Source organism: Spodoptera frugiperda, chromosome 6 (assembly GCF_023101765.2).
Source record: "Spodoptera frugiperda isolate SF20-4 chromosome 6, AGI-APGP_CSIRO_Sfru_2.0, whole genome shotgun sequence".
NCBI lineage: Eukaryota > Metazoa > Arthropoda > Insecta > Lepidoptera > Noctuidae > Spodoptera > Spodoptera frugiperda.
The window spans coordinates 5801986-5822004 of NC_064217.1; the positions used below are offsets into that span (position 1 = coordinate 5801986).

General features: G+C 33.0%; 1 protein-coding gene across 5 annotated transcripts in view; it reads right to left on the reverse strand.

Moving 5' to 3' along the window:
* LOC118267494 (semaphorin-2A) overlaps nt 1-20019 on the reverse strand; it is a 317052-nt gene that overhangs the window by 109315 nt on the left and 187718 nt on the right. For 3 of the 5 annotated variants that reach the window (XM_050694399.1, XM_050694400.1, XM_035581521.2), the window contains exons 1-2: nt 9902-10169; nt 229-516 (exon numbers count right to left, since the gene is read on the reverse strand). The exons of the other annotated variants lie outside the window; for them this stretch is intronic. In XM_050694399.1, the coding sequence (XP_050550356.1) occupies nt 229-436 (208 nt within the window). In that variant the 5' untranslated portion in view covers nt 437-516; nt 9902-10169. Of the gene's footprint in view, nt 1-228; nt 517-9901; nt 10170-20019 lie in introns of those variants that run through there. 5 annotated transcript variants of the gene reach the window in all.

Consider the following 20019-nt stretch of genomic DNA (forward strand, 5'->3'; position numbering starts at 1 on the left):
TAATATAAATCTTTTGCTTTTTACTATTATTTTTACTTATAATCAGCTGATGTATTGCTAATAAACTTAGTCATTCAAGGTACTAAGAAAATTATGAGAGGGGTTTTAACAAATCATTATGTTATATTCCTATATCACTGTGATGCCTTAAAAGGAAGACAAGAAAATAATATAATCAAGACACCAAATATTGTGCGCTAATGTATATTTTGAAAATAAAACACTTACCTCGCCTGTGTCGCATATGATATTTGCTCTTCGTAACCGTTCCAGAACAACAAGGCTGCTCATAGTAAAAATTATAAGAATTGTCCACTTCAGTTGTCTGTTGCACTGTCTGAGAATTAACGTGCCAACTCACGCCGATCAGCATGAGAATGGACCATCTCACGACCACAGCTAAGCTATCCATAGTCCGAACATTCACCTCAAACATAGTTTCTCAAATCAAAAACACTAAGCACCAAAAGTTTTACAAAGTCAAAGCTTCAAATCCACGACATTTTCCCGTTTCGTCTGCAAATAAAGACAACCTTTGTAAATCTGACCTTGATCTTAGGCAACTAAACTCCGGCTTATAATGTCTCATAATACTTAACTAAAAGGAAACCATAAATCCATTTTCAAGGCATTACTCATACAGGCAAAGATAACCTTTGTAAGCTGATTACGCCTAGCTTTTAGGCCTAAATTCCTACCTAACCGACGCGACGGCCGTTGTTAATAAATAAAAACTAAATCTACGTCCTTTGGTAGTTATTAAGTTAAAGTAATTACTTGGTAAAAGTACTATGAACTTGCAATTAATTTAGATTAGGCTAAAGTAATTAACCCACCTATGGCTTTGCCAATCATTTTGTTATACTCGATGTTTTGTGTAGAACATTTATTAACCGACGAAACATAGTAATTAGTTCGGTTTAGATAGGTAGTGTAAGTAATTAAGTGTACTCATAGCAGTAATTAATTTAACAAAATGCTAGTTTCAAGTAAATAAACACTATTTCGTTTTTATTTCATTTAGTAGATATGTCAAAAAGTCTAGATCATAAATTATCGAAACCACCATTTGGTCTATCATTAGATTCCATTGTTCATACAAAACAATTTGATACCGTAAAAAGAAACATAATTTATCATTCGAATCTATCAAACACAATCAAAACCAACAGACGCAACAGATATAGCAACAAATGTCACCGATACTATAACTCTGAATAAAAATATAATGAAACCGATAAAACGAAATTATAGGGAACGAGCAAAAAAAAACATTGCGTACGCCTATTTGACAATAAAAATGACAATTCTGCTTGTTGAGTTTACATTAAAAAAGTAGTATGGTATGGGGTAGCTTAATGGCAGCAAAGACCATTACACGAGCCGATGGCATTAAACACACCTCTGTAATGGAAACCGCATGGCGATATGCAACAGGGGTATATCAGCTACCCTTTATTGCGGTTAACATAGAAAATACTGTATTTGCTTTGTTTTTAATTGCCACGCGCTAGATATTCGGCTGGGCGGTTATAGGCCTTTAATTGCAAAAATATGTTTGCTTTGCAGGGATTCTAAATGGTTTAGGGATGGGAAATGATTGCCATTAATGTTTACACAGACGTACTTTATATTTTACCCTTACGCAGTTACTAGTCAGGTAGCGACTAAACAAAAATGGGATCAATAAGGCAAATAATACCCAACATTAATATAGTATCATCAAACAAATGAAGATATAATAATAGAAATTATTTTTGGACCAAATAATACGATCGTATGTCGTATAATATGAAATTGGACTTCAAACATGAGCGTGCGTCACATTGGGAGTTAATCCATTACATTGGTATTATCAGTAATGATCTGCTACCCTCACAGATGATTACCTAAAGACATCGCTGAATAAGTAAATAAATGTCTTCTACTAAATTTAACTCCAATCTTTCTCAGCGGTCGTCATGTGACCGATATCTTTGAACGCGGTCAGGGATCGCTCGTTGAAAGAGTCCAGAGATGAATTAAATAGATAGGGCCCTTCAAAAAAGGGACTATGAAAGGGATAGAAACGTGTCGAGTTAGTTGGGTTTACCCGAACTGGGATACGGAACTTAGTACATCTTTTATTCTAGTTAATATTTAACGACTTGAGAATACAAGTCTCATTTGATTGGCAGCGGAATAAAAAAGTCTGGCGTTAACATGTTTTCAACAAACATTAGCGGTATCGACTTTTTTCATATTGAATGAATCGACTGGATAAGACAAAAGCCGCTGGCACGAGATTGGTTATAAATTCAAATCTAGATAGATGAATGCGAATCATAGCTGTAGTGTTGTTTAGTGGTAAGGTTTTAATATACAGCAAGGTAACGCAAACATAGATATAATAGCATGCCAATTTCAAATGAAAACGTTGTATTCAATAGAATGTATTTTATGTATGAAAGATGTTCATATAATATTATTATCCTTCGTCCTTAATGTACATGATGATGGACCCTCGGCTAGAGGTTGTCATACAGGAGGGTTTCAAAAATTTTATTTCGAATGATTAATGATGTCGGTTATACTTATCACATCTCTACGGGTTAAACGCCTGAGCGATTTTTGTTCAATTGACAGTAGATCCTTTGGAGTAAATATTTCAAATCTCCCCCATTTTTAAATAACACTTTAAGGGTATCAACATTAAAACTCATTTCTTATTTTGTTTTTATCCCTAGGGATCAGAACGTACTGTGAGATTCGTTTGAAATGATAGATGAAATTTTAAATCGGTTCAATTTTATTATCCTAGTTTTTTAATAAATATGATGAACATAAAAAATACAAAAGTCGTTTTGAATCTCTGGGTTTAAAGACGTTGATCAGTAGATACAAAACGGCGCCTGGTATCCGATAAAAATCAATATAAACACGTCTCAAGAGGTAAGATCTAAATACAAATATTTAAGTTAACGACTTGGTCGTGCGTTAAATAATACTAAGAAAAAAAATGGAAGCTTCTGTCGTAATTCGTAGCCCCTCGGCCATCGGAACCGGTCCTATAATGATGTCTTCATTACCAGGTGATTCACTACGACTTTAGTCATGAACGTTGATAGGCGATTTTTTATCTTGTAAATTATTATTCTTTCTCTTCGTATCTACATCCTGTATATAAGATTCCATTTTTTGATTTATGAACCTGTTCCGTGCTTTTAATTTATAATTTGATTTTTTATTTATTACTTCTCTAAGTTCTCTAATGAAGCTTGCAACGCTTTTTGGTTTATTTTTATCACAGTATGTTCATAATATATTTAACGGAGTATCAAACACGAGTGTATATCAAATATTAAATTTACATTAAAATCTATTAGCAGGGGCTGGAAACTGTCTAGACCATTCTGGGGTTAGCCAAAAATAATTTAATTAAAACTTTCTCAACAAAAATATCAAGAAAATTTTGTAGAAATATTAAATGTTATAATTTTATTACTGGAGTTCATTAAGCGGATTTAATTTCCTTTAATATCTGTCGATCTCGTTTCGCTGTACAATTACACCGTTACTGGCCATTGCACGACAGCCTCTGCTCATTATGAGCGAAGAATGTTAAGAAATTTCATCCGACAAGCCATTGAGGCAACCCTCCCAATTGTATGAAGGTGTTCCAATTGAATGGTAGGTGGAATGGGGTACGATTATAATGAAATTTCGCCTCGATAAAGACCAGTGAGCTTCGTAACACAATACTCGATGTTTCCTCCTGAACCCGTATCCATATCACGTCATTAAACCTGGTAAAAATATCTGCCGACACATCTTAGTTAAGCAAATTAACATTTGCTCGCACCACAATTACATTTTAATGGTCTTAATGATTTTAGTGGAGTGTAGTTTGAAATTTTGCTGTTGAAATGCAAAGTGATATTAATTATGCTTGGAAGTTCTGAAATTATTTGTTTTGTTTTAATTCTTTTACTGTTTCCTTTTATGGGGCATCTATACTAAATATCTTTACTGGTATCTATACTACATTACGATTTATAAATGTGATTTGAACGTAGAGATGGTAATGAAACAAAAAGGGTATCTATGTGACTTTTGCGCGATATTTACAATTATTTACCTTTTAATTATCACTTCGAAATCAAACCAGTCTAATTGAATTACATAGAGAGTAACAAATTGAATTGAATGTTTAACTTATACATTCACATCAAAGAATATAAAGCAAATTGGACTCAATTAGAGATAACGTTAAAACCAATTTGGCATACACTAAATAATTACAAATCATGTTTAATTTATCATCTAACTTGTTAATTAGGAGATATTGTACAAATAATTTAAGCGTGAAATGTATCAAATATTTCTTTATCTCGTTTCAATTTGTAACTGTCAATAATAACAACTTTATTTAAAAGATAAAAATTACATACAATACAATTAATTACTTCAATTTGTGAAACACTCATCGGAAGTTGACTCTTTCTACCTTTTTTATACTTATACCTTGTGTAAATTGATCTTAAATAACTGAATACTTTCTCAAATATAAACTTTAAACTTATCTAAAGTAATTCATTATTCTATCCTACCATCACACTATCTGATCATCTCATCGATTTGATCATATCACAGTCCTGTCTCTCTTTATAATCAGATAATGACTATATTCTGGTACTTATCAATCAACACAAAATTATTCTCAGCGCTCTCCGAACAGAACAAGTTTTCATCGGGTCAGTTTGTCAAGTTTCTTTTTTATGTATAAAAGTATTGTAGGTCTCCAAAAAGAAGTAGGACGACACTATGAATTTTGGTGGTGTAGTTACTCAATTAGTTTTTCATATCAAAAAAAACAGTTTGTGACAGTCCGCTACTATGGCGTCCTTTAAATGGTTTAGAGAGATTTCCATAATTTCCTTGCTTCAAGTTTATCAGGAGAGCGATGCTGCTCAATCTCTATTAAACGTGTAATCCGCTAGTCACCTCTCATGACACCCGCTAGAAGAGTTAAGTAGTGTACTCTACTGTCGGTCACCCTATGACCAGTTTAGCGTAATGTAAAATTATACCTATTCATAAAACTTAAGGATTAATTTTATAAAACCTAAAATGAGAATGGACGATAAAGTGATTATCTCAATTTTCAGTCCTAATATGGTTGGAGCCGGTTTTGAGAGTTCGAGAATTAAGTTATTAAGTTTTAACAAAACCAAATTCAATAGCCATCCAGAAATGCTTTTGTGTTTATTTTGAACGTAGGAAACAAACCAAATTAAATAGGTTACCATTTCTATAGATAGTGATGAGAAAAACATGGAATTTTCATTTGGTGATTTCATAAAACTAATGTGGTGATTAAAACACGGTGATATTAAACTGCGGTATTTGGTTATAATAAAATATCACGAGAACAAGAAATTATTAACATATAATAATTATTTATAATTAATTAATTAATTATTAATTCCTTGCAATTAATGAATCGAATATTATTGACATTGTGTAGAATAATAACAAAACAAAAAGATCAGACTATTAAAATAGAGTATTAATCAGTTGTTGATGTAACATGTAGCGTGGTGCAAGCAAAATTAAATGGATTGTGTCCAGAAACGATACGAGCGCCCCCAGAAATAAGCTATGAATTATTAATACTGTAATAGCGAATTGTAAGCTCCTTACGACGAGAACTGTTTAAATATTGTTGAGGCGATACGAGTAGTGTGAAACACTATCATTTATTTATTTTCCTAAATAATTAATGAAATAAGTGTCTTAGATATAAATTAGTAATATAAAATAGTCAGTTATTTAAATATTCGATTTTTAATTAGATCTGAAACTAGATAAATAATTGTAATAATTTGTTGACATTTATACCTATTATTGAATTTCTTTATTTTTTTAATTTAAGACTTTTCTTAGTTCTCATGGCACGCCGAGGCTGTGGACTAAAATTTTTCGTAATCTGAATGGTTTAACAATGAAGTTTGAAATATTTTTTTGTGGTATACCAAATACTATACTTATAACTAGCCTATTTTAGGTATATTTATAGAAAACTTGAAAAAAGTTATTCTGCATCATTACTCTCTTAAATAAAATAACTTCGAGTCTGATTTGAATGGATTAAAAACCATTAATATATCTTTGTTATTGGCTGCAATGCTAGGTGCGGTGGGCAACCGACTACCACGCTACGTGTAGCGATTTTCGGATTTCGATTCCCGCACGGAGCAACTCTTTGTGTGATCCACAAATTGTTGTTTCGGGTCTAGGTGTCATACGTAAACTTGTATGTTTATAAACGCACCCACATTACAGGAGAAAATCGTGGGACAATATTTTTTCAAATAACAAGCATTATTTAAACAAAAACGATAAAATATCAGATATTTTTTCTACTACGAATTGTAAAAGAAAGGACGATAGCTTAGATCTTCTTTGTAAATTTTCTTCAAAATATGAACTGCATTAAATGTATTCAAGTATAAAAGTATGCCTGATAAACATCATTAATTCAAAATATGAACATACTAGTAAAGCTACGTTATTCAAAGAAAGCTATTTCAATACTTTATCCAGCCATTTTTTATGATCGAAAGAGTTTAAAGCAATTTCTTATGAAAATTCGTAAGAATTTTATTTGTTACTAGAAATTGTTCTTTTTTATTTTGCTTTGTACATAACATTTGTTTGTTTATTATATTAACTCACTGATTTTGATTCTTTGGTATTTGAGTTTAAACATTTTTTTCTTTGAAGAAAATATGTCATACGTATTTCATACAAGCTTTAAACATTTTTATTTTATGTTTCTTTTTAAATATAATGTTTTATTTTATGTTAGGTACACATATAAATATTTGAAATTTTTTTTGCATTATATGTATGTCTACACAAGAATTGATTTGGAAAATAAACTAACCTTATATACTATATATTTATTTAATTATCACAAAGCCTAACCTGTGTGGTAGTAGGCAATCATAAACGCACACGTCGTGGCAAATATTAATTAATTCAATTAACCAAAACGGATTAATAAGACGAGATGATGTTAGGGTCAACACGATAACTTATTAATACTGTTCGGTTACATAAACCTCAATTCTAATTAGTTTCTGTTGTACAAAATCAATTAAATGGTACTAACAGAGTTATTGGATCAGACCGCAACCTCAAGAAATGTTCTTAGATTCAAAGGGATGGACCGACCTCTATGCAGACCTATACGAACAGAAATTAATATTAAATTCCACCATAAGTTGGCTTAACTTTGTATTATGGTGTTATGCTTAATTATTATCATGTTTTAAGTAATTGAGACTTCAGTTTTAGGCTGTAACTTAAGCGGGGTTTTGTTTAATTCTCGTTGATATACTTCTTATATCCTTATATCTCCTTAATCTAGTTTAGATAAGTATTTTGTATCAAGCAGAAATAAGTGCTCATAGTTTTGCCTTTACTGAACTGTGGGTGAGTCGGTTTAATATGATAACATTAATATTTGAGTATGATCGTTTGTTTCAGATTGTTAAGAATTAAGAATTAATAATAAAATTAAGCATAAAGGTAATTTTTATATTTCTCCACATAAAAATTGTGAAATTCAAAATAACCTGCGTATTAAAATACCGCATTTTTCGTTAACTGACTCCACATTAACTCATTAATCATTATTTATTGCCAAAAGAACCCTCAAAACCATTACAGAGCCCCCAATAAAACAGTTATCACAAATATGATTCCGATATATTCCCCAAAAATGATCCATAAACCTAGTATAAATGTCAATAGTTTCAATAAATGCTGCGTCCGTCCAACACGAGTCTGAATTCGAAGCACGTACGAAATTCACGTAAACGTCTGCTACCAGTCTTATTGATACAAATAGAGATATCAATTGTTTAGGACACAGAGAAACAACAAGGTGGCAATGTTAGTAATTCTTCTGACGGGATGCAAGGGGACTTTATGACCACTTTGATATCTGCGGGGTTGAGTTTAGTACGTTATAGAATGAGATTTTTACGGACTCCGGGACCGTCGTAATGCTATTGACCTCTCTTATGGTTGCCCTGGACCGTATTACGCCGATTGAAATGTACTCTGTTTAGGCTTTAGATGATCTATTATCACAGTTATTGAGTCTATATTTGCTTTTCACAATTTTACTTTTTGTTTTCCCGGTAATTTGTTTTGTATACATTATTTTCCTGCTTGCTCATTACAGTTAAATGTAATACATTCGAAGTGTCTTAATTATTTAATAGCGCAAATGTGTTTTAATTACGTATCATATTTTGTTGAGCTATCGTACTTAATATGTTTTATGTATTATATTCTGTTCAAGGTACTGTTTATTCCAGAATATTTTGTAGGTTTAGACATTAACTGTATAGCATGCTTTAATTTTTATTTAATGTCGTTGATGATGATTAGTATTAGATATCTTTTATGGGAAGATAAATTAAATTTACTTCACTTATGAATTCTTGTTCATGCATTTACCTACATACATAATTTAGTAGTAAAGTTTTATTGAATACCTAGCTAATGTTTGAAATTTCATTTACAGACGATACCTATTTATATTTTACCATCTCATTCACATTTCAACTTTGGTATTTACATTTCTGATATTTTTAAATGCTTAATGTTTTAAATATTTCATTTTAGCACCTTCTCCTGTCCTAACAAAAAAAAGTTTTTAATCCTTGTCTTTGGAGTAAAAAATTAATATGGTCGTCCCTTTATTTAAAATAGTATGTCAGTAGAATAATTTATATTGTTTTTGTAGAATAATTTATATGTTTAAATATTTTAAATAGTTAAACGAATGCCAATTCAATATTAAGTTTTCTTTGAAATATAGGTTCGATTTGTTAAAACCTTATTTTTAAATCTTTCTTTTATCTTTGAATTAGATAAAATTGTTCAATTATCTGTTTCATAAAAAAAGTTTCTTTATAAAAAGTGCTATTTAAAATTGGGGTTTTCAGTTTAAGTCCATCAATGTTCTAGACAAATTGTTTCGAAGAATCGTGGAAAATGTTTTCGAAAATCAAGTGTTATACTTTTTCATTTAATTACTTTGTTTAAATGAAAATTAATACTCTAACTAATTTTACAGTATAAAATGTTTTATACAAAATCACATTTTATCTTTTACTTAAATAATTACGAAAAGATTGGAAAGTTCTTTGATATTGTTTTCAAGACATCTTTAACAGGATTTAAGTACGTATTTTTAAGTAAAATGGATTAATTTAACACAAATAAAAAACATCTTATGTTAATTATAAACAAAGTTAAACGATCCTTTAAAATTTGTACGGTACAAATAAAGAGTATTATTTTGTTTATTTTCACAATGGGTTGCTTGTAGAGAAATCTAGTTACACAGGTATTTGAACAATTTAAAGGCCTGACTATGATTTGTAAAGGGGAACAGTTTGTGAGCCGTTACCGTACATTTGTGTACTGTCTGTTTTGTGTCTATTTGCGTCCTCCCAGGTTGTTCAACTCAACCGACCGCTCACAAAATTCGTGATGGTCATTACACAATAATATCTTTCCTATATCTTGAATGTATCCTAGTTGATGCTGAGTTTTTGTACTCTAATCGAGTAAATTAGTTACTTTTTGGGTATGTTAAAACTTTACTAAGTCTATAGATATTTTTATAATAACATGCATGAGTATTGCCTTGAATATTTACTTTACATTTATAACTAACAACTTCACTTCAACTGCCTCAGAAAACTTATTTAATAACTACATCCAACTGTTCTCCAGCGGTCAACTTCAAAAGTAAAGTTTGTGAACGAGAGACAAAATATGCCGGAGTTATTTGGTTGATGCACAATAGCCTATACACGAGAATACGACGACCAACCTCCTCCGTAGTCCGTTGAACCAAACACGTTGCAGTTTCACAGAAAAAAAAATAAACAACACACTATTTACGATGATTAATAATCACTTTATTCATCAACTTAATGTTAATCGTCACTCAATATTATACAGTTCAATAACTTTCAAGTTAAAATGTTTTATAAAACAAGTTTTAAAACTCGTAGATTCACGAAGAAGTTGGACGCGAGCGTCCCACACGCGTGCATCAAGCGTGCCGGCCGGCGCAGAACTAGCTCGCAGGTCTCATTCCGTACAAAACTTTTAAGTCATGGAGACGGCAAAGCTATGTCGCGCCTCTACAACTCACGCACACAATCATACCCGACACCCTATGCACAAACACGAAAGCGAGCTTCCAAGTTCACTAAATAAACGAACACCAACACAAACGTGCACCAACACCGTCTACCCCCTGTTCATGAGACGTCTGAGCGAGACGCGTATATCAACAATGCATTTGGGGCCGTAGGTGCGAGCGAGAGGTTGATACCGCAACAGATGTATATCATTTTACGCAGGTAAGTATTGAAAATGTTGGTGTGTATGAATGAGACGGCGTACAAATTTAGCTTAGGCAAAGCCGGTTGGGAGCGAATGGGACAGGAACTGTTCAAGTCACCCACTGTACATTCCTTCCTGATACCGGCGCGCCGTCGTACCTTTCGATCGTTCAAGTGGCAGATGAAGCTTTTAGGGCTGTCACTCGATCAATTCGCGAACCGATAAAAATTGGGAACTTTAATTAGTTGCAGTTTTTTTTTGTCTTTTTTTACTATAGTTTATTTTTTTTATTTTACAGAGTGTTAATTAAATAAGCTTTTATCTTAATAAATTCAATATTATCCACAACAAAAACAAAAAAATATTTTTAAAATAAATAACAATTCATAAAAAAATATATACAAAATCTTGCACAAATATTTGAATAAACTTACAACAATGAGACACGAGAACTTAGAATACTAGACTACGACTTGCGACGAATTTTGCAAGCTTATAAATGATTCAGGGGCGCGGGTAGCATCCTTACGTCAAGATGTCACAAAGTAGCAGGTAGTGTTGTAACGTATGCTGCAAAATTTTGTGAATGTTTTTTGCATGAAGCGCCATCACTATTTTTATAATTCACAATGAAGACATCTGCTTCTAACCGTGGTTTTTGTAACACTATATTATTAAACAATTTATTTTAATTGGGGATCGTATTATACGTAATCGAGGTCGTTATTTTGACCCTTATGTTTAATGGGTAGATAGGAGTTTTAAAATGTTTTTTACCCCTTCCATGAAGAGCTGTCATTGACACCTGTTATTTTTTTGTTATCTAAATAGAATGTAGTCGTGTTGTAATTACATAATTATGGAGTTGTTGTCTGTTGACATGAGTACTTATTCCGTTTTCTTTCTTTAATTATCGTTTCTAATTAAGATTGTTTTTTTTTTAATAGAAACATAGCAAGGAGTATTTGTTTATGTGATCCACTACCTAATTATTGTTTTTAATCTGGATGTGACTTGTGTGGGGTTATAAATACTACCACGCCACAAAACAATTTTTAAACATGTAGCTCAAAAAATAAAATGTGGGATAAAAATCACTTGCATAATAAAATTTATTAAACAAATTAATATCAACATTTTTGGATTATTTTAGCAGAAAGGTTTTATTTAGCCGAAAGTAGTCAATTCTAATTTTAAGAGCATCAACGATATAACAATGATAAGATTTTATCTAGCATTTAATTTAAGCATAATTTAATTAAAAACTTGTAGCTGTTAATCTAAAATAAATAAGCTATCAAACATTTTATATGGAATATTTTTTTTTAGTTAAAACTTTTTTTGTCATTCAACATCACATAAAAAATGATTGATAAAAACATGATCTAAAGTGAGACATTCGATTTGATACAATGTGATATTAGAATTTTTTGTTCGACATCAGTATCGAGTTTCCAAAAAAGCGTGTCCGTGCGTTCGGAGAGCGTCAAGCGAAACACTTCTGCGAAATTGGAGCCATGCTGCGGAGGCCTGACGGTAACGCGCCACGACACCGTATCACAACACAATCCCTTCCCATGTAACTAACACACAAATTAGTGTAGTATAATGTTCACGCCCTTTATTTTTATACCTTTGTCAAACTTCATACGAAATGACAGCACAATACACTCACTCAGTAAAGTATACCATTACTAGTACACGTTGCCCGAATACGAATAAGCCGTTTTGGCTATAGGCACATTCCTCTCGCGTCCTGTTCTGTAATCCTAAACAAAACTGACGTGGTGATCGTTTAAAAAAACAAAAATAACACGTGAAATATGACGTGTTTTTGACGGTTTGACACGGGTAACGTGTGCGGTACACTTCATTAACTTTTCGAATACGAAATCCTGACAACGAGTACTTCAGCGGACATAGATGCGAACTCTGTGCGGTTAGATATAATAATAGCAGTATATAGTAATACATGCTTATCATAGCTGTTTTATTTCTTGCAAACATTCATACAAGAATAACCTCACAAAGAGATTCTACTTCGACGCTTAAAGGACTTAGCTATTCTTTGAAGGTTTTGAAAACGGTCAGTCTTTTTTATAGCATAAACGAAGGAATGAGTAAAATCTTCCACATGTGTGATTACCAGATAATAACACTCAACATACAGCTCATACTCAACTAATACTAATTCCATACCACGTGCTGGTGAACTATATGAAACAAATGCGTAGCGACGTGTCGAGCTCAGCAGAATGAAATGTTAAACTGTGAAGTTTCAAGAGCTGGCGGTATAACGCTCAATTGTTTTGACATGACGCCTCGCTGTGTGAACATATAGCGAAAGGAGAGCCTGTGGCTCTATAAACGCGAAATAATGACGACGCATTGTAGCTTCGCAGGATCAAGTAAGTCGCTATTATTTATTTCTTCAGAGGAGCTTCACAATAGAGTACCACGGCTTAGCTGTCAGCGATACAATAAGCAGCTGTTCTTCGTTTATTTTGTACGAGCTGCAGAGTAAGACGTACGCCAGATGACGTAATGTTACCTGCCTTTAAGACATGATAAAAGAAATATGACGTCGACGTCATCTCTTAACTTGTAGTCCTTCGTGCTTATCTTTTGTGTCGGCCAATATTGTGCCCGGAGGCAAGTCTCGTGTATACTACGATGTTATTCATACAACATTTTGTAGGAAGCTTAAATAACATTGATGAATGGAGACCGTAGAGCACGTAAGTCGATATCTCCTAGGAAATCATCTTGAAAGTCCACGTGGGTAATATTCTACTGTAAAGAATTTGAACTATCCAAAGGTAGAACGATAGCATCGCTCACATGTCCATGAATTTTTTCGCAGGAACCACGAGTTCCAACAGACGGCTTAGAGTAGCCAAAAAGCCAGGAATAGTCGGGGAAGCGTCGGCCAGAATATAATAGCAGCAATAACAAAAGTGAGTCGAGCTAACCATTGATTTGGATTTTAGGTTGGTCCGACGAAAAAAATAAGTGCCTTTGTGTTGCATCCGCAAAATTCTGACCAGTGGCTGTCATTCGAAAATGCATGTCCGACTGCACGGTAAGCCCGTTGGTATAATACAGGGCGACAGGTGAATACTAAGTGACGTTTTATATTGTGTGAGCACTTATCAGCTTTGGTGGTTCACACGACTTTCTCGTGGATTGTTAGGATTTGTTGTTGCTACAATGTGAAAAGTTGTTTTGTCTGAGATTCAGTCGCAAACAAAGTATTTACTGGTTTGCTTTTGTAAAAGTACGGATTATTATATTGTAGTTCTAGAAAAATAGTGTTGTAATCCTCTGTTTCATATAAAATCCTGTTAGCAAAACGTAAGCTTCTAACTCTAGCTTAAACATTAAATTATAAAAGCCGATAACGAGTGTGAAACATAGAGCGCGACCACCACTTAATTTAAAACAAACATCGGCTAAACGCTGTTACAACAATTGTTGAACAATTTAACAGCGCTCGGGCCAGTTCATCCGTATTTCCTACTTAATAAATGTCTGGTCGAGGAGTCGAGCCAGCCCGCACTGACGCTAACTTGACGGCAGCTTGACGTAGCAACGAACGCGTCTAAAAATGAAGCAGTTGTTCCACCTGAGAAGGTTTTTGTGATAGCAAATTAAGAAATAATAGAAAATATTATTGATTACTTCTTCTATGGTTGGAAATGTTTTTTTCTAAAACAATAATAACATACAATAATTAAAATTTGTGCCTGATTTTTGGTAACAAGTTGCCTTTTATTACTTACTTAATGTAAGAAAGATATAATTCACGATAGCGAAAATACTTCTTTCAAAACTTTCATCAGCTGACTGGTGATGTCTTCAGCAGTCAGCTATGCACACTTACTATAATAGCAACATTTACAAGATGGACAGACGTAAGGCAAAGAACATGTTAATGAAGAATCAATCAGGTGTAACAGGGATCGAATTGAGTCCGTCGCTGAGGGTAATCAATCAGGCGTCACTGTTATTGTTGTGATTTGTTGCGGCATCGACTCCGGTCCAATCGGCCGGCCCTCCGGTAGCCATTAGTTTGATTAGCTCGTCCGTCCCACGCACGCTGATTGTGCGAACGTTTGGCTTTGATTGATTCCTTCAAATGGCACCGTTTCGAGACTACGCTTTATTCTCAGGCGATACATTGTTGCCGACTGCGATACGATGTTATACTTACGGCTTTATTTAAGTAAATGTACAGTTGCGTGCAAAAAATGGGTTCCTCCCTTTTTCTTAGGAAAGACTTGATGTCTTGATCAATTACTTTAACTCTTTTTAAGTTTAACTCCTTTTAAGTATCCAGCTGTGACTAAATCTGCATAATAGGTTATTAGGTCAATATTCCATAGTACTCAAAATGACCTGATAACCTATTGTCTACCATCTTAGTTTAAATTAAACGAAATGGTCTATTCTAAAATTGCTTTTAGTACCGTTCGATGTTCTCCATTAACATAAGTACGATTCCAACAGACTAACATGTACTTGTTCCATTACGTTTAAAGGTGAAAATGCGTCATTGTAGATACAAACGTGTTTCGATTACTAACGTGAATAATTAATATATCTTAACTGAAACTAAGCGCTCGTGAAATAATTATAGCTACGGAATGCGAGGCGTATTCATAAATTATAGTGAAATACAGTAAATTATCTGAGAACATCATGGATCGATAGCTACTTTACTTGTCTTAATGTTATTTAGGTAACTACAAACGTATAGGAGGATTGGTATTAATATGAGTTCTCATTAGACAAGATATTTCAATATTATATCTGTGTAAGGCTTTTAACTCGACCTAGATCGTTAGTAGACTGTCAAAGGTATCTATAATTAAATAGTATATCGAAACATAATGATTACGTAAATGGAAATTTTCTTCAAAGATTCTTATCCATTCGTATATTTTTACTTCAAACGAAAAAGGGTTAAAGTTATGGCTATAATATTTTATGTTTAATATGTTTTTGTAGCAAAACTGGCCCAACACAACTAACGGTCCTTAAATTCACAAGCAAATAAGTCCAAACTATTCAAACATAAACACTTTACCGTAGAAAATTCAATGCCAAATGCTTGCTTGGACAAAATGGACGGGAAGAATTCACAAAGGACCTTCGAACTACTTTTGAATAAAGGCGAGGTCTGGAGCCTGTACGGCCCACGTCTGAATGACGATGTCACGTTTATTTGCGTTGAAGGGACCCGCACTTTCTTACCTGTAAGAAAGCATGACTTTGTAGAGCCACATGAATCTTTAACTTGGGTTTGGGTAAACAGTTTTATATTTTATACTACGTTTACCAAGCTTTGAGGAAATTTATGTTGTTGCTTAAGGTAATTGGTTGGAAATGTGACGTAGTTTTTTGTAGGTCAGTGGTAAAATTAGTTAAGTGTGTAGGCTTAAAAGGGTGTTCATATATGTATAATTAGCTAAAAATCTCGTATGTGCGTCTGCCAACAAAGAGATCTCGAGTTCCATATATAACTTAAATGTGAATAGAAATTTGTTAAAAATAGTATTTCTTAAAATATCAGAGGAGTTAAATTAATGTTTAAATTTTAGGATACCAGACTAATTTGTGTCTGTCTTTAAGTTCCTAGAATACTTATTTTAAAATGATGTTGTACGAGTAATGTTTTCTGATGTTTATGTATTATATTTTAATTGTAAGGTCACTTTTGTAGATTAATTGTTTGCTATTTTGCCTTGACAAATGTAGTACTAGTAATTGTGGTCATGATATTTAGTCAGTCTTGTCAACATTACTGACCTAAAAATTTTGTTTAACTTTGTATCCAAAAGAGATTTTTTAACTAGTATTTACTCAGTAGTATTTGCGTACAACTCCATTTTTACCATCTGTCTGTGTGAACAAAAATTGTTTTACCGTAGAGTGGCTACAAAGTTAATGTACTTGTTGCCAGGCAAAAAAGTACCTACTTTTATTGTCTTTGCCATTTTACTATTGACGTTAACAAAACTAATTGAACACAAATAAATTCCCTTACAAAAGTTACTTTTATTTTCTAAATCACACAGTAAATAGGCGGGGACTGTTTAATTTTTTCTAAAAGAACTTTGGTGCTAAATTAGTTTCCGTTCAACTGTATACGTGATCGGATTGTATAATTACATTCTTTCCCCTTCCAGGAGGTTCTTTCCGTCAGGTTGCGGTCGAGATGCGTATCGTATCGATTCACGGAGTTTTGCTAAATCGAACTAAGGCCACAACTCACGAAGTGGACCATCAAACTGCAGGAAAAGGACAAAACAAAATGTATAAAGGAAATTGCTTCCACAAATCCAGTCGTATCTTGAACAATAAACGTGGAACGGCCCGCCCGCCCTAATAGCAATGAAATCACGAAACCAAAACTGTCTCCCATGTCGGATACAGTTCGATCTTCGACTTAAGAATTTTATAGACTACCCTTCAATTGTCTCGAATGGCCAGCGATGATAGAGGTCGTGTAACTATTTAAAACGTTGTTTGTTTTTGAGACGTTTGTGTATTTGTGTGAATGGTTGAAACGTTACCTATTATTAATACTATTTTAAGTGACTCGTACTATTGGCAATTTGGTTTTAGTCAAAACGAATGCTAATGCAGTTCTAAATTATTTGTCTTAATCCGAGGTTCATACGCGGTTAGAAATAATAGGATTGCTCCCGTAGAGCTAAACTATAATATAAGCAGCTGTACGCATCATACACCTATTATAGTGTCCAAAACACATCTTTATTTAACAATTCGTAGAAAAGCAGTTATGCAATTATATTATTCAAATTGTTGTCTGTTTATAATTAAGTTTTTAAATATATTAAAATGAAAAAGATGTATATTTGCAGAATAAAAGTATGCGTTTTAAAACACAATCTTTGGCCACAACACAAGTGTACTACGAGCACAATTTCCTACATTTTATAAGCTAGTTTGTACTGAACAGAGTCCGCAATTTATTTTATTTCAAACAAGCGTAATAAAATTTACTTTCTATAACTTTGAACAACATATGCAATAACGAACTTTTCTCCAGTAAACTACGTGTGTTATTTTTAGTTAAATCCACTTACTGTGGTCGGCTTTATAAAACTTGTATGAAAGGTACGTAATTATTATTTTAATAGAATAAGGAAGGCGATTGTGTTGCGGTTTTCAATGTCTTTTGAAGCTTAAGTACTTTAAATAGAGAACAAATTGTAATGTTGTGCTTAGAATCTAAGTTAATCAAATAAAGCTGATAACCTCATTTAACAGATTCTATCATAATCATTTCCTTTAGGGAAAACCTGCTCTCTCCTATATTTTAATTGTTAGTGTCTACATCAGTTAAGAAATTATTTAATTTAAAGTAAAGAAAATGAGCAAAATATATTATTCATCTAATCAGGAAAAAATATTGTAATGTATTATCATTCATCAAATTGCTGATATTTATTGAAGGCAGTGCTTTTACCCAATGAGGTATATTTATTCTCAACGTTCCATCTATATAATTTCCAGCTCAAATAAATATACATTTCACGAATATATAGGTTAGTACCTATACTTCTGATAGATAGCTGCTCTTCGCATGATTTTATCGGAGCCTCCATACGATTCAACCTAAATATTTTCCAAACCACCTCTAATCATACAGAGTGATAAAGTGGTCCATTCCTAACCTAGACGTGGCCTAAAAACGTTTCATACAAGATAACTTTCCCTAAGAAATCCCGTATCCTTGTTACATTTCTCCTACATTTTTATGAGGTCTGTGATATCAGTAACGATTGAGTGGACGTAGGTAGCCGTGTAGAAAACATCTAGATTCCCAATATCGCTCAAAGGGTCTTCGAAAGCCCAAGGTCGAATCTTTTTCTATAGAAAATATGTTCCAATTCTAAGGTAACGCCGGTTATACGTTATCTTTTAGTACATACTTTCAGGGTACTCTGCTGCCAAAGAGGTTTATTGTGGTAGAAGTCCTAATAGCACTTAGATGGTGTTCAGTTCTGCTAAGAGACACACTTAGCCTTTGACCGTGATTTGTTTAGTAATGGAGTTGCGCAGATTTTGAAAGTGCTGGTAGGTTCAGTGGTTCAGACAGAAACGTGGTTTAATTTTCTTTGCATCTTCTGTGCCTGACTATTTCTATTATAAAGTCCGTTTCCAGAAGAAAAAGCAGTGGCAGAAGTTAGTTATGACACAGGTAAATAAAATAAATAGCATTTCTATTTTTGATGTCCTATGTTATTTAATAACATTGATTCTCAAATTACAACTTAAATATTAGAACACTATTATTTTCGTAATATCCAAATTTCAGTTCAGGAAGTGGCGAGTCAATAAATAATTTATAAGCCATAATAGTCTGATAAAGTAATTTACACAATACGTGTCATTATTATTGACCACCGTGACCCTATCACGCATCGATATAAATTTTCTATTATGCATATCGATTTATAGAATCGAGTTGGAATATGAGTGGAATTGAAATATTTTGAAGTGGCTGTTAGTACGAGATAGTTCTAAGTTTTGTGCTCCTTACTTCAAGTGCTTTTGAGTATTTGTTGAAATGTCTTACAAATTGTTTGTGTTTACCTGCTTTAAAAGGAAACTATGTATAATTTCTTGGAAATGCGGTTGAGAGTGAATTTGTAATTGAGATGAATTATTGTAGCTTGTATGAATTATCAACATTCACACAAAATACTTCTTGTTTTTGAGGGGGGGAAATCATCTAATGACTTCTCCCTCCTTGGGTGAGGCGAGAGAGTGTCGGACTCTTACTGACTAAATATCACCCCGTTCATACTCTGGCTTTTTGAGCTGGAGCCCCGGTAACCTGCTAGGCTCCTGATTCATACAAGCAATTAAAATTATAGTTAGTGAACCAGAAAGTAAAACGACTGCCTAGTCGTTTTACTCTGACTTCTTATGTTGGAAAACAATGTACTATGATGATGATGATGAAGAATATTAGGTATTGTATCAATATATTCGAATTTCTTTTGAATAAGATTGGAATTCAACAACTCGTCATCATTGGTAACTTTACTGAAACTTAAGAATTTATGTGCTAAAGTAAAACCTAACCTACATAAATAAATTTCTTGATAGAAAAACTACTTTACTTTAGAACCCCGAAACCCCGTTATTCGCAGCCGTGTATAAAGTCAACCGACTAAAAAGTCAAACATTGACACTTTAGGGTTAGTTTAGATCCTAAGATTGAGTTGGATTTTTTATTTTCTTTTTTATTCGATGTAAGGAAAATTCATAAACACCCTAATTCCTTACTAGTGTTACCTTTTATTAACCGACTTCCCAAAAAAGAAGAGGTTGTCAATTCGACTGGTATCTTTTTTTAATACTACCGCAATATAATTGTAGAGAAATATTATATCTAAAGTTTTATATACTGTATCGTATAGTGGCTTTAGTTGCCTACTGATTTATCAGAAAATAAGTAAAGAAACTTTTTTCTCGGCTAGCTACAGTTATTGAATGTAACAAAGAAACTCGGTGCCAATCAAGTTATTGGATGTCCAACGAAAGTAATCAGAGAAA